This window comes from Mus pahari, chromosome 4 (assembly GCF_900095145.1).
Source record: "Mus pahari chromosome 4, PAHARI_EIJ_v1.1, whole genome shotgun sequence".
Lineage (NCBI taxonomy): Eukaryota > Metazoa > Chordata > Mammalia > Rodentia > Muridae > Mus > Mus pahari.
The window spans coordinates 118512291-118535056 of NC_034593.1; the positions used below are offsets into that span (position 1 = coordinate 118512291).

Below are 22766 nucleotides of genomic sequence, written 5' to 3' on the forward strand. Positions count from 1 at the left end.
TCATAAAGTTTACTATGGCTCTCATTTTCAATAACTTCCAAGATGATTTCATCTTTAGTGTTGACATTTTTGTAAAGACTGTTGTCATTTACATAATTGAAGTTTGGGAGTATATGAAAGGAATTTGTGGCAAAAATTAGAATATTATCAGAGTAGTTATTTCAAGTAAGTTACATATACAAATAAATGCAACTTTTAAAAATTAAGTGTATGACAGGCAACTTGGCTCAGTGTAAAGGCATTTGCTGCCAAGCCTGACAATCCCCAGAACCCAAGTGGTAAAAGAGATTAGACTCCTGAAATGTGTTTTACCTCCGCACACTACCATGGCATGCACCACCCCCCAGCCCCTAACACACAATAAATAAATGCTAAAAGTTTAAACGTTGAATGTATAGACAGTATAGTATGTAATATATTACTTAATGTAAATAAAACCTGTACTTCTTTTCACTGACTAATAACATCATCAGATGCAACCAGGAAATGAAAACAAAAAAGTAGAAATTACATGATATTGTGATTAATTTTTTAAATTTTTCATACTATGTAATTCCTCTCTCTTTTTCCAGTTCCCTTAGAGTCTCCCTAAGTCACTACCCACTCAACTTCAAGTTGTTTTTTTTGTCAAAAAAAGTCAAAAAACAAAACAAAATGAAAAAAAAATATGTACACACAAACATGGAGTTCATTTTGGTCAGCTACTCTTCAGCATGTGGCCTGCCCCAAATATGGTTGATGTACCCGGTAGGTGTAACACTCTTGCTTAGGGTTACTATTGCTGTGCTGAAGCACCATGGCCAGAATAAATTAGGAAGGGAAGGGTTGGCTTTGCTCATGCTTCCATATAACAGTTTGTCATCAAAAGCACTGAGGGCAAGAACAGGAACCTGGAGGCAGGAGCTGATGTTGAGTCCCTGGAAGGCTACTGCTCACTGGCTTGTTCCCCATGGCTTAATCAGCCTGCCTTCATATAGAACCCGGGACCACCAGCCCAGCTATGACACCACCCACAATGGGCTGAGCCCTTCCCCATCAATCACAAATTAAGACAGGTTTGCCTATAGCCAGAACCCATAGAGGGATTTTCTCAATTGAGGTTCCTTCCTTTCAAATAACTCTAGGTTGCATGTTAACATAGAATCATCTAGCACATCCTCCATTGGAAGAAAATCGTTTTTCCCTTTCCCAGCAGGAATTAACTACAAATAGCTTTCTTGTGTTAAGTGTGCACTGATCCATGGGTATGACAGAATGCTATTGGGAGTCATTTTATTACTGCTGTTTTAGCATAATATTAGCAGTGGGTTTTCCTAACCTAGTCCCAGGTTCTCGGTCACTTAAGTATCAGGTTGGGTACCATCTCATGGAGTGGGCCTTAAATTTAATTTTCTTAAAAGTGATTGGTTACCTCCATAACATTTGTGCCACTATTGTACTATCACTGGCAGGTGACTGGGATTTTCCAAAGAAGGGCAAATAGAATTTAATGTTATAAAGAGATAAAGGGGGAATTGGAATAGGAGAATTGAATGGGAGGGGATGGAGGTATAATAAAGGAGGGAAAGTGAGAAGGGACAGTGTACTGGCTGGTTTTATGTCAACTTGACACAGCTAGAGTTATCACAGAGAAAGGAGCTTCAGTTGGGGAAATGCCTCCAGGAAATCCAACTGTAAGGCATTTTCTCAATTAGTGATCAAGGAGGGAGGTCCCCTTGTGGGTGGTGCCATCTCTGGGCTCGTATTCTTGGGTTCTATAAGAGAGCTGGCTGAGCAAGCCAGTAAAGAACATTCCTTCATGTCCTCTGCATCAGTTCCTGCTTCCTGACCTGCTTGAGTTCCAGTACTTCCTTGGTGATGAACAGCAGTATGGAAGTGTAAGCCGAATAAACCCTTTCCTCCCCAACTTGCTTCTTGGTCATGTTGTTTGTGCAGGAATAGAAACCCTGACTAAGACACACAGTATATTGTATAATAGTAAGATTTAGACTTAATTTTTCCAAACTTAGAACATTCTTTTCAGCAAAGTCTTAAGCTGTGGTCTTTCTGTAGATCATAATGGACTCTTTCACCTAGAGTTCAACTCACAGAAATGATTTCATTATTTAGGAATGTCATTCTTTTCATAGAGAAATTATACTGTGACCTGTATCTCCCAAAGATATTATGTAACAATCATATTTTGAAATGTTTTTACTTGAGAATAACTCTTTAAAATTACAGCATAGGATGGATACCGTGAGAGTTTCTGAACTTTCTCCAAGCATCAGAGCAGCAACACAAAGTCATCCTTGGTGATGAGAATTATCGTTGGCAACAAAGCCCTTGTTTCTAATTTAGCTCTCCAAAGTACTGTTCATTAAGTGTTCATCTGTGGCCCAAAGCATAACCTCAAATGTATTTATGTGTGAATGACAAAAAATATTATACTAAAATTGAGTTAGTAACTTACATTTACAATCTGAAGCAATCATAAAAAAATAAAACATTGAATTTGGAGTCCTTAAGAACATAGGGGACAAGATAACAGATGGTTTGCTTTCTGCAGAAAAGGCCACTGGGTAACTGTTGCTTCAGTCTGGCTTTGGCTTCACTCTGGATTTTGTGTTGTGCTGAGAGAGAAGAGGAGGGGAAAAGAGTGGAGGGGAGAGGGACCTCAAAACAGTCAACACAGGGGGCTTGGTAGATGCTGAGCTAGCATTCTGCCTCTGAGCTACCATTCTAGTCTCAACAGGCTGCTTTCCTGTCTGCTAAGTCTTTATGGTCATTTGGGTTGGGTCTGTTCCAGATATACAGGTGACATGAAGTAGAAAGATAACTAGAGTGTGAACATGTCCTTAAAGTCCATAGTTTTAGCCTCCTTTTAGAATGATGCAAATTTCTAGTATGTTTTCAATCCCCAGGTCCTATTTTAATCTTGCCCAACTATACGAACCCTGGGAGACCACCATAAAATTAAAATATGCACTAATGGGGGAAATTAGGACATATGACCAAGTAGACCTGTTTTAAAAATTACCTGTAGTACTATCAGTCTGAGTAATACACTCTAGTGAGCTTCCCAAGAATATCATCATCTCTTTTATTGCTAAAATCATTTTTGAGGGGGTCGGTTATACCAATGGCACTTCTGCCATGGGGCCTGGCAAACCTCAGAGGTAAAGTAGGAAGCACATTATCCTCCATGTAGAAGCCCCTGGGGGCTCTACCAGCTTTGCCATGGAGAGGCTGCCAGTCAGAGGGCATGCCCAAGAGAGTTAGAGTCGAGGGCTCAGTCACACGCTCCACAAAGAATTTTCACAAATAGCCATCAAGCCAAAGCAGTAAACAGAGCTTCTAGGCCACAGCAGGATGTGCTGGCCTTCTCACTCAAGGCATCTGCATAGATGCCCACTCTCCCTTCCATATCAGAGGCCCTGTTAGCTGATGAGTCCTTTTTCATAAGAGCTGTTCTTTGTCTATGCCATGCCACCTCTGCCAAGTACACACCATTTCCTTTTGGGAAATGAACAGGATGTTTAAGTCAAGGTGAGCCCTTGACTCAGGCTCTCAAGTAGAGGGCAATGTGGGTTGTTTAGAAGTACATTTCACAGTGTTGTAATTCTGTACCATCTTAGCATGAAGAATCCCTGAGAACTAGAGATCTGTTAACGCAAAATTTGTATTTCAAATGCATATTGCATGAATTTTGCCAAATCTTGTTCACTTTAAGCAAATTACTGTGCAGTGAGTGTTGGGTAAACAAATTGATGTTCCAAAGACTTTTGGAGATCCTTACTATATTTTTTTCTTTCTAATGGTTGCTGGGAATTAAACCTGGGTCCTTTGGAAGAACAGTCAGTGCTCTTAACCATTGAGACACCTCTCCAGCCCCCTGTAGCTCCTTTACTTAAAAAAGGAATAAAATTTCCACAGAATTGCTTTTGAGATACTATGAAACGTATTTTCTAATTATAAATGTGATTATATATTTTTTAATGAAATAATGTAAAAGATTTATGCCATGTAACATTTGATCAGGCCAGTCCTGATTCACATGTAAAACCAAAGAATAAAAACTAAATATCTTTTTAGTTGCTACAAACTTGCATGAATTATAATATGTAATTCATATCATGTTTTTAAGCGGGGCACTTCTCAGAGCACCTTTATTGACAAGTTTTGTTTGAATGCCAATCCATTGCCTTAAATCTACAGCTCACTCCTTTCCTATACTCATTCACTCTGCTAAAGGATCCTTTTATGTTGTCAGTGTCGAACTAAGCTCACAATGTGGAGTGCAAACATGTTCACACTAGGGAGAATTTCAGGGACCAGAAAGAGCTTCACATCTGCTTAAGTAAGCTTTGTCCCTGGACACAATTGCTACAAACTTACAAGAAAGAAATTGAACTCATGAAGACGATTTCATCTTCAACCATTTTGAATTTTGGAATTGCAGATAAGGAATTACAGGGTGTATACAATCTCGGTTTTTAATCTGTTTTTCCTAACTCTACTAGGGTTATCTTCTGTAAACTGAATTATCATTGCTCACTACGTCTCCTTTAAGGATTCTTGAGGCCTCCCACATTCACAGCCTATCAAATTTCTCCAGGTTTTTCCCTAAGAAGGATGTCCTGATCTGTATCTTCCTCAGTCTGTCCTTGAGAGCCCGCCTCCTTCCCCGAGACTGAATGCGCTTTCGTATCCTGCCCTAATTAGTTGGACAGTTTAGTGCATTTTCCATGTCAGTTGCCGTCTGTATTAGTGTTACCCACCATACTTTCTTGCATTGTACATGGCATTAATTATTAAAAGACGCTGCTTTCTGAAGGGATGCTCTCCTCTTCAGTCTAAGTTGCCACCGGAAGCCTACAACTCTGGTGGCTGACGCAGTATCCTGAGCTAGCTCAAGTAAAGAGCAAACCCTGAACTTGGAGAGTCCCTAGAACTCCACGTATTAGTCCAGTGTACCTCTAGAAGAGGAACATGGATCTTCTCTTGCTACCAGTGTTTGTCTTGACCATAGTGTCGATCCCACTATGGGCCTTACGGGCTTTCATTTACAAGTCTGAAATTGACTAGTCCTTGGACACGTCTTCCTCGCCATGTGAGCCACCTTCCTTCCCTTCCTATGCACTCTGATATTGCGGGTTAAATCATCACCTGCCTCTTTGAAGTCTGAATGTCATTTTGAACTGCCATGAGAAAGAAACCTTACCTAATTTTCTATAGTAACTTGGCTTCTAAGTCTGAGCTCCACTTCTCTGGGCTGACTAGATCTTCCTCCTCCCCAGGGCTATTTTATAATCCTTGGTGTGTGGGTGTGTGGGTGTGTGTGTGTGTGTGTGTGTGTGTGTGTGTGTGTGTGTGTGTGNGTGTGTGTGTGTGTGTGTGTGTGTGTGTGTGTGTGTGTGTGTGTGTGACAGAGAGAGAGGGGGGAGAGAGGAAGAGAGAGGGAGAGAGAAGAGAGTGTCTCTCCTTGGTTTTGAAGAGGTCACATGGCCTCATCCATCTGTAGGGCCGTTGAGGTGCGGTGTCATGGCTGACCTATGGACCTAGGTCATCCTTTGTTGCTTCTGTGCTATCTTCTCACCAGGAGACTCTCATAGAAGGCTGTCCCGACATGCCTGTCTAGTGTCTTGTTTAGTCCCTGAGTGCCTCTACCTCTCTGAAGTGATGTCAGTTATCCAGCTGCACTGAGGGGCCACTAATGACCTCTTTCAGTTTAGAATGCCCATACGATATTTTCTATGTCTCTAAAAATGTTAGTATAGAAGTCTTATTTTCAACCATGCCTCCTTACTGAGGACATAAGCAGAGAGCCAACTAAGAACATAGCTGAGGGGTGAGAAGTAAGGGCGAAGGCAACAGAAAATTCCAAGCACAGAAGAGCGTAGACAAACATATCAAAGGCGTCCCAGCTGAGGCTCAGAAGACGGCTGCCTCATGGCCATAATTTCAGTGTCAAAAAACTTCTCTTGCTTATAGTAGATTATTATTAAGTGCTCCTTGAATGGATGGATGGATGAATGTATGGATGGTGAGAGAGAAAACATAGAGGCTCTGAAGAAGTATGGAAAATTTCATGGTTGAAAAGGTATCCTGAAACAGATGCATGTCTGATACAGTCAGGCGGGCAAAACCCTTCCCTTCTCTGTCACTCAGACAAGCTTATCTGGCAAATAGTTGGTGTGGGATCCCAAAGAACATTTTCTTGGATTAACCCCTGGCAGGTAGTGAGACTTGATGTGAGTGTCAACCAACACTCTAGCTATTATCATCATTGCCGGTTTTTAATTACTATTTTAAAACCCTAACACGAGAGAGATTCCTCTCTGGATGTTGTTATGGAGAGAATAAGCTCTGACTCGGTTGTAGCAAGCTCTTTACAAATGAGGTTGATGCAGATTGCATCTCTGCGTCTCTTTCCAGGAAACGCATCTGTTGTTCTTCTCTCTCTGACGTCCTATAGCTATACGTCTATGCTTCCCTCAGGCCAGGACAACCTTTCTGTAATGCCACATGTTCTTACAAGCGTTCTTAGCATCATGTCTTTAGGGAATACTTTCCTGGCCTCTCTTTAAGGACTATATATAAGTTGAGCCTTTTGCTCTGTTCCTATAGTTTAGGCAACGTTTGCTCTGACTAATTTCAGAATGTTCCTGCCATCATTCTGCACATGAAGAGACATTTTGCACTTTGCCATTACTTGACATTTTAATAGCTATGGAATTTAAAGAGGTTTCTCAGTGTAGAGATTATTACACCGCTCTCTCTTTGGTATTTAAAATTCCCACTTATCATTCAGATTCATGCTCGGGCGACATAATTACTGAGGTTACTGAACTTAATATTTTTGATGAAATAATAAAATTGGAGCATCCATGAGAAGCGAAATTTGTTTCTTGAGCAATTGAAAATATCTGATAGTAGAAAACTAACTTTCCATAATTGATGTTCACTAAGTCTGTCTTTTCCATAATTATAGGTTATAAATCCTCACAGGTTCCGGCTGGCATATTACATGGTCACTCGGGAAACCTTTTAGCCATTTACATTTATCTGGTTGGGTTTTCTCTTTGGATAGAGAAATTGTACATCTACTATGATAAGCAATTTAATACCAGATTTCTTTCAAGAAATGTCTTCTTTTTTTAGCCTCAATAATAGTTAAACCAAAATCATTCTTGGGCCTCAATATTTTTGCATTCTACAAAAACATTTCCCCATGTGGCCTTCCTTAAGTAGATGTCGTTTTTATCTGCTTATAGGAAAATTCATCTTTTTTATGCATATGCATGCCCATTGTAATGATTATTTTTGTAATGCTGAATATATTTTGAGCAAACAAAGTCACTGTAGTATATGTTATGAAAAGACCCAAGAGATTTTTCTCTGTTATAACACATGTGCTTTACGGTGTTTCTCACATAATATGGTTTGCTTTTGAGGTCTCTTGACTCTTTATAGTTAAAATAATTATTTATCTTCCCCCTCTATATCTGCACAGCCGTGTCTCAGCGGCACTCCCATGTGCTAGCCTTAGCCTGCTCACATTATGGGTCATTTATGCACATTTTTTAAAAAAAACAAATTAGGAATGCAATAGAAAAGTGCATGCCTCTTGTTTTGAGTCATTTACCTATGTAGGATCTGTGTGAAGGAAGGCAGCCTCTCCCTGCAGGTGCTCATTGCAAAAATCTCTTCTTGCTTGCTTTCCACCTCTGCTCATCCCAGAAGTTTTAACTCTTTCCCCATATCTGCGTTCTCTCCACAGTCTCTGTAGATAACTTTATGTGGCCACGTGACTCCAGATTCCTACCCTGTCTTCATTTATTTGTGTCTTAATCAGCGTGAATATATTTCAGCATAACATTTTTATACATATATACCATTGCATTTTGCTCATTCGCTGGCTGCTGTCCTCTCTCGCCTCCTCCCCCTGAGCTCCTCTGCTTTTCTTCCCAGCGAATCTCACTCCTGCCTCCACGCCTTCACACAAACCTCTCTTCTTTTAGGGGCATATCCAATTACCATTCCATCCCTCATTTCAAGTTCAGCAAATCCTCGAGTCAGTTCAACATCGGTGACAACATCTGCCCCCCACGCCCACCCTCCCTCGGGATCCCCTCCACCACCCTGTGTTATTCAAGCGAGGGCCTGTGAGCATTCTCTGATCCCCATCCTCACTCTTGTCTTTAAGGAAGTAACACATTCTGAGAATCCTCCTTTAATAGTGCTAGAAACTACTGACTGGTCCCTCGCCCTGTTTCTAGGATACGGTTGTGCACCTGAGCTTCTGCAGCATCTTCCTAAGGTCTCTGTCTTCCGCTCTACCCATTTACTAAGCTCATCTGGGCGAAGGGTGAGCTTTTGCCCTCTTCACTCTTTCCTGCATCTGCCCCTGGATGCTTTTATTATTCATTTACTTGTTTGCTTATTCCTGAAGTGAGGTCTTGCCAAGTAGCCCAACCAGACTAGCCTTAAACTCAAGCTTGGGATCCTCCTGCCTCAGACTCCCAAGTGCTGGAAGGACAGATGTTGCCAAAGTGCCTGGCTCTGGCCTCCCTATTGTTCCACCAGAGCGCTTATCAACCCATATGGTTCCCGCCTACCTCTTTTCCTCTACTCTCATAGGTGTTAAATGCTGTTGGCTTGGGATCCTGCATGCTCTTGACTCCTCGGTGAGTGCTACGTAGACGGCGACCAACAAGGGCCACTTAGATGCACAGGGGCCACTTAGATGCCGTTGTCGCTGTGTAGGCTCTCTAGTATTAAATAAAACAAACGGAAATGAATGATCATAAATACAAACTACAAAATTACAAAATCTGAAATGCAACATGTAGGATTACATTTCTCACTCCCCTGATGCTTTATTGACTGTGTTTGACAAAACACAATTTCTCACTAAAATGTAATGATGTCATTACTGAATATGCAATAAAAATGACAATGACATCTTGAATTGGTGGCTACCAAGCAGTTAGAAGCATCTCTCATGGCTTATGCAATTTGTGTCAGTCCCTTTGGGCCAAGGGCATCTTTACTTTCTAGAAGGTACCTGGAGTTCTGAGCCCTCATGAGCTACTGGCAAAGCGGTGGCTGAAAGATGTATTTGATCCTAGGTGAGAATGTGAGCCAGGTGAGGTGGCCCGTGTCACACGTGTGCACATCATGTTTCTTAAGAATTCAGAATATTTAGGGGCGAGATATGTTTGAGTTATTCTAGTATTTTGGCTTGTTTCTGGATTCTTTCACCGTGTTTTTCTGGGACACACTTTTTTTTTTCCCATGCCCCCTCGGACCATCTGTGCACCAGGCACATTTTCTGAGATGTAAAGCTAAGAAGAGATGCGGGGCCTCTCCATCTCACTTCCTTAGAGAAGGCTCTGACTGATGATGGGGAAATGGCCTGCTTGTTGAAAAGTGTACCTCTGCATGGAAAGCTAGGGGAGGCTAACTAAAAGTCACCATTGTAGAAAGCTGGGTCTTCAAATTGAGTGGTCAGCACCAATGCTGGCAGCACACAGTCTGCCTGTGAGGTGTATACAGCCTTCTGTAAGATGGAATTTATTATCACCATCAAATGGTAATATGTCTTAAAACTTACCCATTCTGCTCCAAAATGTAACAATATCTGCTATACATTTCAAAAAAACAAAACAAAAACAAAACCTTGGACAAATTTTGCCTCATAATTTAAAGAAAAAGAAGTTATTTTTTTTACTTTAAATCTTTTTTATTAGATATTTTATTTACATTTCAAATGTTATCCCCTTTCCCAGATTCCCCTCCAAAAAACCCCTATCCCAACACCCCTGCCCCTGCTCACCAACCCACTCACTCCCATTCCTGGTCCTGGCATTCCCCTACACTGAGGCAAAGAACCTTCACAGAACCTAGGGCCTCTCCTCCCATTGATGACCAACTAGGCCATCCTCTGCTACATATGTGGCTGCAGCCATGAGTCCCTCAATGTGTACTCTTTGGTTTATGTTTTAGTCCCTGGAAGCAATGGGGGTACTGGTTGGTTCATATTGTTGTTCCTACTGTGGGGCTACAAACCCCTTCAACTCCTTGGGTCCTTTCTCTGGCTCCTCCATTGGGGACTCTGTGCTCAGTACAGTGGTTGGCTGAGAGCATCCACCTTTGTTTTTGTCAGGCACTAGCAGATTTGTATTGGCATCCACAATAGTATCTAGTTTTGGTAAATGGGGTGGATCCCCAAGTGGGACAGTCTCTGAATGGCCTTTTTACCTCATGATTTAAATTCTACCCCATGATTTAAATTCTAACTCATGATTTAAAGAAAAAATTTTAAATTTTTTTCTTTAAAATTTTTAACAAAGTTTTAATGCAAAAAATTAAGTGTTTAATATTAATTAAAACTAACAAATGTTTAGGATCACATTCTCCCCATATATAAAAGCTTTGAGTCTTTAAGATTCTTGTTAGAATCTAAGAGGTCCTTCTACATGTCTTAACACCCTTCTGAGGTCATTTCTGAAATCTGTAGGTTTCATCTCTGAACCATGTGGTAGCATCTCACAGTTAACATGACTGAGATATGTTATCTAACAATACAAAACAAAGTTCTTAAAATGTAGATTTCTGTTGTGAGTGAGGCCTCTGAACTGTCCAGGTCAGAATTACCTGGCTACCTCCCTCATTAGAGTTGATACTAAAAGGAGAGCCAGAGCAAGAGGTCCAAGTTGGTGCTTTGGTGTGACCATGCTGCAAGTATGATCAAGCCACAATCTGGTCCTGCTCAAATATGAATGCAAGAAGTGAGTTATTTATATGTTGAAATCTCAGTCCGCTTAAAAGGTATACCATGTGTGCTGTTAAAAGGTCTTTAATTTAAAATTATTTTGTTAGATAATCGTGTTTCAAGTGAGAGTATGATTTATCACCACTAATCAAGATTCTGATTCCTTCTTAACTTCTTGTTTGTATCTGTTTTTGTTCTCTGTTACATAAATATGAGGTTTATATATAAAATTCTGACTGTGTAATATGGGGCTAATGAGTCACAGATGGAAACATCCTGGCACATTACCATCTAATAACAATTTAAACTCATATTCCACAGGAAAAACAAAAGCAAATTGTACACATCTGTTTCCCAACTTGGGGCACATCTGAGTTCGTGCAGAGTCAATGCTTGAAGGACTTTCACTCAGGGAGAGTCAGGAAAGGACACAGGTCACCTCAAACCTGCCTGGCCACTTAATACCCTTATCAGAGTAGATTTGGCACAAGGGGTGAAGTTTCCTTTGCTTGGCTTCCTGCGAACTCAATGCTAAACAATGAGAATCAAAACCTGGACCAGTAGCACTGAGACACATCTTCGTGCTACAACCCCAATTTTGTTGATCGTCTTAAAAAGAACAACATGTCCCCAACATCAGGGAAATGAGAAGAAACCTGCTAATAAACCAAATACAGTTCAAAAACCGAGAAACTCTCTGGCCTTTGCTAAAACTCGATCCTCAAACAGGAGAATAGACAAACATGGAGGAAATGAAAGCTATCCATGGGTGGCGATGTCATCAATATAGTAAACAGTTCTATAGCTTTAAATGGGATAAAAGGATACAATTTCAAATGTCTTAAAAAAAGAAATAGAACAAAGCCAGAGCTTTCTTTTTCAGATTTCCCAACTGATAACACTGTGTAAATAACGCTATGCCAGTTGCTACGCTCTGGGTTCCTAAAGCAATCCCCCCCATTCTCCTTAGCTAAGGAATCCAAAACCACTTTTCTGTTTTAAGGGGTTGTGCATACTGTCAAATTCTCTTGGAAAAGTTACGTGACAGAAACGATTACCATGGAGTGTGACCGTCAATCACGCTGACATGAAACACACATGCAGTAAGAGACACATTCCCATCTACCACCCTCACGAGAGAGCCACGAGAGAGCCACAAAACAGGGCAGATGTGAGAGCTGTCACATCAGAGAGAAAAAAAATTGATTTCTTGGGTGGTAGCACGTATGTGGAGAACTGTGTTTGTTCTGGAGTCCCTCCAATCCAACAATAAAACTTTGTTTACTGTTGTTGTTGATAAAATAATTAATATGTATTTTATATGTCCTAAATTGTTAACAGAATACCAGTAGGCAGAATGTTCTCATAACAATGTCTGCAGTTAGCTCCATCTTGGACTAGCCCTTTAAAAAGAAGTTTCTAGAAATAGTAAGAGTTGTGAACTGTACACAAGAATGTGCATACATTCCATTGTGGTACCCATCACAGTGAGTTTACAGCCTCTCCACTCCATGCTCTATGGGATGTTGGTTGTACCGTAGAGCCTCTTGTGTCTCATATGTCAGTGTGAGCTCAGAACCAGAGTGGGAAGGGGAGGTTGTAGGCGTGTTCTTGTTTTGTTTGTCTGCCAGTGAGATGTGTGTGTGACGTTTTGTGTCGTGTTGTTTTGGTGTTGTGTCTCATCCATAGGGCCTGCCAGGCTTCCCCACAGTTGCTGCCCTCCACAGCAATCAGATCCTCACTGTCAAGGTTTGTGGGTGATGCTCATGACAACTCAGTCAGAGCCACAATCAGCGTAAGGGGGAACGCGAACCAGCCGTGGCCTTTCCCAGCTTCTGCTAGTGACGGCAGGTGACTGTGTTGAGCCACTGGGACCTCTTGTGAATTGGGGAGGTCAGGTCGAGTCTAAGACAGAAGCTCCTGAGCGTCCATGAGGAGGACAATGACGTTCGGCATGTACGGTGACAGCCAAAGGCTGCCTCCTATTTGTGGCGGGATTCACACACATTCCAATGCTCTGTGATCCCAGCCAGTTAAGCAATTCTAAGTGCTCTAAGGTTGGGTGTTGGTATCTGGTTCGCGGTACATTATGCTGGTTGGCAAATCTGGCCGAGTTGCAACTGGTGCTTTGTCGACAGACTTTCTACTCAGGATGCTGAACACAAGGTCATTCTGACAGACTTGCCTTTGTAAAGGGTGCTGTAAAAGATCAAACACACACACACACACACACACACACACACCCCAACATCCAAATGATGGGGTACAAAAGGGACTCATTTCTAGTCAAAAGGAGTCTGGACTCCTTCCCTTTCAAGGTTGTTTCTTCCTGAGGTTGAAGGTCTGTCGGACATGAGCGCCAGTTCCATTTTATTTCATGGTTATTATGAATCTAATGTGTATATCTTTATTTCTTCCTCGGGGCCTTCTGATGCTTATTCTTCAACTCTCTCATCTCTGACCTTCAACCTTTGACCTCACCTGACTGATCAGATGGTGTTTCCTAAAATCAATCACGGCTTTCTCTCTGCTGATCAGCAGCTCATTAAACGCCGGCTGATTAAGGTAGTGCTGCTTCCCGCTGGAGCCTGATGTCTCCTCCGCATCCACTCGTTGCTCAGGGCACTGTTGCTTTGCATTTGTCTCTCCTGCATGGCGCATAGATGGTGGGTGGGTCTTTGTCAATACTCCAGAAGAAAATGATTGGTAACTGACAATATAGAAAGCCCACCTGTTTTTGTTTTGCTTTGTTTTTTTTTTTTCTTAATTTAAACAACTTCAGTTGTCACCAGCAATAGACACATATTTCTTCAGCCCTCTAGCTCTGATAAATTATACATCTATCATACAACAGAGCAGAAGCCCATTATGCTTAATCTTAGAGTCTGTGAGTTTATATATATTTTCAAACTGAAAATGCAGCCACCCATTGGTTGGGGTAAATAGGACCAATAGAAGATTGCCATAGACATGGTTAAAAGAGAGCTTTACACGGCTCTGGATACAAGACTAAACAGTGCACTCGGATAACCGTGTTGCCGGAATGAGAGCTGGTTTAGTTTCATAGCATCTATCTGGCTCTCTCACAATAAATGTTTACTCCGTGCTGGCAGGTTGATAGCAAGCAGGCTTTTTACTTATGGTGGACTTGTTCTTTAAACATAAATGTAGATTGGATAATGTGAATTTAAAGCACTGAAATAGAACCTGAATATTAATTGCTCATGATTGCTGTTGGCTCATTTCCTTCCTCCATTCCAGGGTGACCAAGGACAGGCAGGGCCTCCAGGACCCCCAGGCCCTCCTGGTCCAAGAGGCCCGCCTGGGGACACAGGAAAGGACGGCCCCCGAGGAATGCCAGGAGTACCTGTGAGTTTCTTCTTGGGTTGTTGTTCTCCCCGTTCTTGTTCCATGTTAAGGGGCAAGAGGTGGGGTAGAGCAGGTAAGGGATTGTAGGGCCAAGCGGTCGTGCGACTAGGGACAGCAGGGGGTGGTGGAGTGAAAGGACAGCCCTGGAGTATTACAGGGCACTTCAGTAGAGTCTCACCTAACTGCTCAGCCCAAGAAGAGCCAGGGACCCACAGGCAGCATCGGGATGGCTCATAGGTAAGCTTTGGGACGCTCATAGTTAGAAGTGCCCAGTATTACCTGTATCCTGTCTGCCACTGGATATATCACTGCCTTTTTGGAGGAAGTGAGATATTAGTGAGAAAAAAATAAAGCCAGACATTGATAATGTTTACTTAAAGGCCAATAGCACACATAAAATAAAGCCACACATGGCTAAGGGAAAGCAAGTGCAACTTGCTAGTATTTGATCCCTTCCAAAAAGACTTGGCTAAGAGTGGTAATAAAAACAATTAAAAAATAATGACTTCCTAACATCAGAGGGCATGGCCATATTATTACTCTATATTTGTATCTGAGACTTAACTAGCGAAAATCAGTTTAAAAATGATCTCAGTACTAAAATTAGTCATATCAGTATTAAAAACCTGGGACACTGATAAATGATAAGGCTTGATACATGCAGCACAGCAGTTTAAAGAAATATATGGACGAGAAAAAAAGTGGCTTAGATGGTGTTGTGCCTCCAGGGCTAGGAATTAAGGCTTACTGCTGAGTTAAATTTTATTTAATGTGTTGCTTAAATTGTTCTCATTCGTGATTTTTCCAGTTCAGAAGTAATGATGGAAATACTTTCTAACAAAGTAGAAATGCTTGAAAACCAAGGGGAAAAATTTAAAACCAGCCATAGTTGGTAATGCTATCATATGCTGTCTTTGCATTTTATTGCATACATCTTTGTATTTTTTTTTCTAATTATCCCATGTGTGAGGATACAGGGCATTGCTTCCCTTTTTGCTGTCATTGTCTCTAGAGTCCCATTTCCCTTTCTAAAGGTCCTGTGCATGCTCACGTGAGCAAGGAACTGACTCTACAGCTTGTTTGTTGTCTTTCCCTGAACAATGGAAAGTGGTGAATCCACCCTAACCCTGCCTTCTTAATGTCTACCATTTTCTCAAATTGATCCCCCTGAAGAGAACCTTCCAGAGCCTTGACATGGATGCTGGGATGTGAACGCTGGTCTTCGTGCTTGGTGGCACTTACTGACTGGGACAACTCCCCAGCCCCCTTATCTTTGTCTCCTGAGAGTGACTTCCAGCATAAATTTGGTTCTGCTATAATGTATAATATCCATTTTTTTCTAGCAATCATGTGTTAGTCTATTATTTCTTTGTTTTGTTTTTTTTTTTAAGATTTATTTATTTGTTTCACGTATATGAATACACTGTAACTGTCTTCAGACACACCACAAGAGGGCATCAGATCCTATTATTACAGATGGTGGTAAGCCACTATATGGTTGCTGGGAATTGAACTCAGGACCTCTGAAAGAGCAGTTGGCGCTCTTAACTGCTGAGCCATCATGACTCCAGCCCCTCTTTTGTTTGTTTTAAAACAGTTTTTATACTGTTCTCTCAACTGGTAAACTCACTGAGTAGCCATACTGTTTTTTAAGTACACCTTTTTAGAAAATATTTATTTTATATGTACATGTATTTTTGTCTACATGTATGTCTATGCACTATGTGTGTGCAGTGTCCTCAGAAGCCAAAAGACAATGTTGGGTCCCTGGAACCGGAGTTACAGATGGTTGTGAGCTTGCGTGTAGATGCTGGGATCTGGAGAGATGAATCAGCAGGCAAGAGGACTCGCTGCTCTGGTTTCTAGCACATGGTGGTTCACACCTACCCCTTTGACTTCAGCCCCAGGGAGGGCAGTGTGTTCTTCTGGTCTCTGTGGGGCACTATGGTGCACATACAGAAATGCAGGCAAAGCATTCACACCAAATAAACATAAATACAGATATTTTTAAATGTGACCTGGAAAATAATCAACTTTGAAAGACCAGCAATGTCTACATATATTTGAACTGCAGGCACAGGTCTCTGCAAACCAGCGGCTGTCATTATGGTGTGACTATAAAACACAATAGTAAGTTCCATATGAACCTGATCATTGTGAAACAAAGCCATGTGAAATAGCAGAATATCCTGTCAGTTTTAATAAACATGTTACTTCAGCTCTGACTAATGTAAAAGAGCAAACTTCAGAATCAAACCCCGCTCATTTTGCTATGTAGTGCTGTAGTAAGAGTGCCTCTCTGGCCTGCATGTGGGTTCTTTGGATTAGAATGGAAAGCAAAGAAGGACCTAGACTCGTTTTGTTAAACCCTAAAACACAAGATTACAGTCAAGGATAGGCTATCAGCTCTTTGTGAAATGTTTATATTCTATTTAATCTTTAAAAAAAACAAAACAAATAAAAACGGTACTTGACACCCACATGACTAGCAATATTTGGAAAAAGAAAATAACTGAAAAAATGTAGATGTTTTCTAATTAACTTGTTATTATTAATTTTTTTAAGGGTGAACCAGGAAAACCAGGAGAACAAGGCTTGATGGTGCGTATCTCAGTTCATTTTCTTAATTAAAAACAATAGAAAGACAGGTCATTAAAAACTATGGTTTATGTGTGAGAAATCAGTCTCTTTGTGTGACCCATAATAGAGTAATTTATGAAACAAAATAACATGCTCTACTTACTACATGCTAAGGATCACAAGACTACCATCTTAGTCAGTACTGTGAGGGGACACCAGGACCATGGCCACTCTTTTAAAGGAAAGCATTTAACTGGGGCTGGCTTACAGTTTCAGAGGCTCAGTCCATGCCATCATGGCGGGAGCATGGTGCACACAGGCAGTCATGGTCCTGGAGAGGTAGCAGAGAGCTCTATCTCCTGATCCATAGGCAGCAGAGAGAGAGACTGGTCCTGACCCAAGGTTCCAAAGCCCACCCCAGTGACACACTTACTCCAACAAGGCCATATCTCCAAATCCTTGTAACCCTGTCAAAGAGCATTCAAACACATGAGCCTATGGGGACCATTCTCATAAACCCACCCCAGCTACATAGCCATAGGAATAATACGGGGGGTGGGGGGGGATGGTGATGGAAGGACAGGGATTTCTACCATTCAGCAAAACCCAGAATCCCAGAATGAAATCATGTGGCAGGAATTGAGCACAGAAGTCCCAGTTCCTTGTGATTTGTTGCTCCTTTGCCAATGTATAAAGGTCACATCAGCTTTCTGAGTCCTAAAGAGAACATCTTCAACTGCCCCTCTCCCCTCCTCTTCCTCTCAAGCCACCATTCTAACCTGCGGGATGATTGTCTTAACGTTCTTGGAGAAGATGTGATGACGCTTCGGATACCCAGATGTCAGAGGCGGCTCAGGCCTGCCTGGGATGTAGAAAGAGTGAGTCAATCAAGCCTGAGTGTCCATGCTCACGGCAGGCAGATAGCTCGGGCATAAAATTTATTTTTAAGAATTCTTACTGGACGCCTAGGAAGGCTAATGTACAGAAGCATAACAGCTGGATAAAAACTAAACATGCAGATGTGGAAAGGACTAAAAGCCGTCTGCAGGGAAAGCCTTCTGTAGTGCTGTACTGGGGAAACCAGCCACTCTGCAAGTGGAACCCGCCACTTGTGGAGCGAATGCATCCCAGAGCCAAGCCTCGCCCGCCACATGGAAATCACTCTATTGGTGACTTGTAAGATCACAATAGATCATTCAATACAGATTATCTTTGCTATATAATTTCTAAAAGATAATTACAGAACACATATCATCAGTAGCGCCCGCATGGAGGGACAGATGGCTTTAGCTTGTGGTGTGTAGGTTCAGAGCAAAGGAGTTCTTGAAAAAGTAGGAAATAACGTTTTGAAATTGAAATTTGAAGCACCTATAATTTCTGTCCTGAAAAATGATCAGAATCTACTTATTTTATTCACCCCTACGTTAAAATCTACTTGGCATTCTTGGGAGCCCTTGTACACCCTGAGTTCGCTCTCAGTTAATATCCCTGGCTTCAGCTTTCCACTTTGGCTCCTAGTGCCGCATCATATCTAGTATTTTCCAGTTAAATGGGTGTCTTAGAAAAGTGTGTTTCCTGTCTCCCTAAGGGGATACCTAGTCTCCAGGACAGAATACATGAACAATTCATAATCTTACTGTCTTACAATTTCTCATTGTATTTTTGACTATGTTCTTAGACCCAGGGCCATACACAGGCTAAATACTTGCTTTACTAAGCTATTTCTACTCCTGATTTAAATCATTACAAATAAATGCTTTGCATAGCCCTAAGTGAATTATTGCGCTATCTTAGGATAATTCTATTTCCCATCTCATATTAGACTTTCTCAAATGCAGGCAAACATTGGCCACATTTTCTTCTTTTTTTTTTTTATATTTTATTTTATTTTATTTTATTTTATTTTATTTTATTTTGAGACAGGATTTCTCTGTGTAGCCCTGGCTGTCCTGGAACTCACTCTGTAGACCAGGCTGGCCTCAAATTCAGAAATCCACCTGCCTCTGCCTCCCAAGTGCTGAGATTAAAGGCTTACACCACCACTGCCAGGCGGCCATATTTTCTATCAACCTTTTCATCTCTCTTTACAGTCTTTCAGATGAGTTCATGGCTCATTTTCTAGATGCAGCCAAGAAATTTAAATGAAATCACAAGTGGCCCGAGGCTCTATGATCTTCTAACATTCATTTATAGATGACTTTTTCTGAAGATGTAAATACTGCTTTAAGTGAACATTTCTTTATATATAAGTGGCCAAATCCTAATGTACATCTCAGTGGTCATTCACAAATGAATGTAGCTAATGTACAAGTCAGACCAATAGTTAGAAAGTTCTGTGCCCTCCCCCTCGTCCCAGTCCTGAAGATGGCCCCATTCTGCTTTGTGCTGCCATGAGTTAGTTTTGTCTGCATTTGAGTTGTATGCCGACTGACTCGAGCAGTTTGTCCACATTTGTGTCTGGATTCCTTCATTCAGCATTGTATTTGTGAGATCATCTACTTCTGTTTTAATAGCCTTCACAGCTGTTCAAAAAAACCCTAGGAGGAAGGACATTACTTCCTCTATTACCCCGTTAAAACCCCATCACTCAGAGCAGTGAATGAATGAGTGCCTGTCTGACCTTGGGCAAGTCACTTAACCTCTAGATTTCTCATCCGTACAGAAAAAATAACAGTCTTTGCCTGTCTTAAAAGCTGGCCAGAGACAAATGCAATAAATTAGTGTAAATCTCTTTAAAATCTGTAATGAGAACTATATAGGAGTATGTTATCATCATTCTTTGTTCTCTATACAGTACAGGTGAGCATGGATTTACATAACAGATGTATTCATTCATAAAGGCTTGGGGTTTTAATTTTTTTTTTTAGATGAATCAGATTTTCATGAATCAACCTATTTTTAAATGCTGGAGAATTCAGTTCTTTCAAACAGTCCTTCTTGGGGTCTTTGTATAAAACAACCTAACTCCTTAATTCTTTTTCTCAGAAAACTGAGTTTGTATGTTTTTATACATGTCTGTTAACACAAATGATTCCTGCTGATTTTAATCCATCTCAAAAAGGGTGTACTGGATATATGGTTGAATATTTGTTTGTTTTGGTTTGGTTTAGTCTGAGATTTTTTTTTTTTTTTTTTTTTTTTTTTTTGAGATCCAGCTTACCATTTTCCAGGCCAGAGTGGAAATCACTTTTTAATTCAGGCTGGCTTCAAACTCGTAATCTTCCTACCAGGCCTCCTGAATTCTGACATTATAAGAATGTGGCACCATATCTAACATTTATAGTGATCTATGAGGCAAGATCTCTCATGGAGGGGTATGTGTGTGTTTGTGTGTGTTTGTGTGTGTGTGTGTGTGTGTGTGTGTGTACACGTGCATGTTCACATTGTGTTTTAACCCAGAAGTCCAGTAGGAAGAAAGGTGCACGGGCTCCATCGGCAGAGCTAGCCTTGAAAGCACTTACTGTGCAATGTGGTCTGTACCCTCCGTCCAGAGCCGTACACTCTTGATAGCAATTGCTGTTCTTGTCTTGTCGCATTATGAGCAGCAAGTGAAGCGCTGACAAGAACCACAGAGCCTTCCATAGATGAGTAGTATTCCCCTTGAGACGAAGAGTCAAACAGTGTAAGCAGCCGCACAGAAAGACTCTGGAAAGGCTATAGAAGGATGGTTGGGTAGTCAGTGACATCATAGCGTGTCAACACTGCAGGTGGCAGTCCTGTCACTTCGGCTCTCTCTGTTGTTGTCACCAAGCCTTCTGTATGTCACATCACATTGCCCCTCTTCCATGATGTCACTTCTCGTCCACCAGTTCCAGCAAAGCGCAATGAATAGCATCACTCTCTTCCTGTCTGGATCTATCCCCCCATTGGTTTGCGTAGCTCAGCAGTGCTTGTTTAGATGAGGCATCTTAACGATGCTCTGGAGGGTCTTTATGAATTTCAAATGTCTCTGACAATGAAATGAGGAAGCTAAAACGAACCTACAAAACTGTTTATGAGTGCGTCAAGTAGGGATTTCATTTTCATAATCCAGGATGGATCATTATACTGTGTAATAATCGTCTGAAGATTAACAGCATGCTTGATACAGTAAGAAGGAAAGCCTGGAGCTCATGCAGGCCTGCTTCCCTTGAATCCTTCTCAGCATCTATTCTATAAATGTGACCTTTGGGCTTTCGGAGAAGTTCAGGGGAGATTTTAAATGACAGAATTCGGAACTTACAAAGCGTTAACTCTATTTAAATAAAAGCAGACACCTCCCCCAACACACAGTATACTATAAAACCAGACGCAAGAATACAGCTAAGGGCTGGCCACAACTGCAAGTGCTTAGGGTTAGATTCTAGCACAGGCCATATCCAGATCTTCCAGGGCTGCAGGATTCTAAACAGTTGTTAGAATTGTATGTGAAGACATCGTTCCTTTAGATACCCTTACTGGCTTTGTTTCTTTGACAAGTAAAGACGTTCTTGGCAATACGAACGACAGACAGCATTTTTGTAGCATTTTTTAACTCAGGCCTGTCTCCTGACAGCTACTTCCCTTTGGCCCCCTTGACACGGGTAGAGTCACGGGGAAAGCGGGAATCTCAATGGAGAAAAAGCTTCTACCAGCCTTTGAACAAGTGTGGGGGCATTTTCTCCATTAATGATTGGATCCATGTGGAGGACCCAGCCCACTGTGGATGATGCTACGCCTGCACAGGGGTCCTTGGTTTTATAAAAGGCAAGCTGAGCAAGCCAGTAGGAAGCATCCCTCCATGGTCACTGCTCCAGTTGCTGCCCCCAGGGTCCTGCCTTGAGTTCCTACCTGAGAGTCATGCTAGACTATTTATTAGCCATAAGCTGAAATAAAGAAACCCTTTCCACGCCAGCTTGATTTTGCCTCAGTGTTTTATCACAACAATGGAAGGTAGATGTCCATACCTGGGTGCCGTGCTTTAGTCTGAAGTGACTGTACCAGAGGGTTCTCAGGTTCTTTCACGCCCCTAGTCTGAAACTCTTTTATTCCTCCCTGTTTCCACCCAGTTTGTGTGCAAACTTCATAGCTCAGTTATTCTTCCCTTTCTTTATCATAAAAAGGCTTGCATTTCACTCATTGAGCTTTGATGGCATCTAAGAATGCAGGAAAAGTTGTCCATTAAAGTGAAACTTGGACTTGTGTCTGAGCAATGTGTAGATAATCTTGGTTTGTTTCAGTCTTGCTTCTAAATGTATCATTACATGAGTCCAGTGAGCCCGGTGCCGTTGAAAGTGTCTGTTAACAACATAAGCTTCAATAGTGTTTCTGCTTCACTTAAAATGAAACTAAAAGGAGAGATTTGTGACGACTTGCCTCGGGTAGCTCAAGCTTTGATGGTTTGTGAGGCTACATTTGAAAAACTCATAGTGTTACCAAACTGAACTTTGATCTGCCTGTTCTCTTGGTCAGCAGATGGTAGACACTGAAGAATTCAACAGACTCCCCACCCCCCACGCCCCTCCCACCCAGTTCATTTGATTCTCAGAAAGTGAGACCTGCCCCACCCCCACCCCCATTCCCAGGGTTTGTTCTTTGCTGGTGATACATCGTTTTCCAAACAGGCAAGAGAAAACAGACAAGTGATACCCTCTTATCTGCAGGCACCCTAGTGCCCCTTCCTGTAACTCAGCCTGAGGGGCTCCCTGTTGATTTCACTGTGAACAGACTTTTCTAGAAGTATCTGAGGGCGCATTAGTGTAGGAGGAAACAGAGAGACATCTTAAGGGTCATTTGACGAACAAGCAGTCTAAAAGGTGGAGCAGATGACAGGAGTCATTTTGATTTTGTTTTGCTTTAATGACTTCTAGTCTGTAAATAGTACTATGGTAAATATCTTTATACTGGTGCCAGCTAAAGGCCAAAGACCCTATATTATATTGAACAGATTAAAATAACTAGAATTTAGAGTCACCATTCAAAGAATGTGGTACTATTGAAAGATACAAATGTCCTTCCAACTCTACATCAAAACTGTCCCAGTAAAACTGTCCTCCTCCTCCTCCTCCTCCTCCTCCTCCTCCTCCTCCTCCTCTTCCTC

At 41.6% G+C, this 22766-nt stretch overlaps 1 protein-coding gene across 6 annotated transcripts in view; it reads left to right on the top strand.

The window, feature by feature from the left end:
* The window catches only part of Col25a1 (collagen type XXV alpha 1 chain), a 417766-nt gene that overhangs the window by 284706 nt on the left and 110294 nt on the right, over window positions 1-22766 (top strand). For 5 of the 6 annotated variants that reach the window (XM_029537737.1, XM_021195769.2, XM_021195770.2 and 2 more), the window contains exons 8-10: window positions 13253-13324; window positions 14021-14128; window positions 16694-16729. In XM_029537737.1, the coding sequence (XP_029393597.1) occupies window positions 13253-13324; window positions 14021-14128; window positions 16694-16729 (216 nt within the window). Of the gene's footprint in view, window positions 1-12448; window positions 12509-13252; window positions 13325-14020; window positions 14129-16693; window positions 16730-22766 lie in introns of all 6 variants that reach the window. The other variant, XM_029537736.1, reaches the window with a different exon arrangement.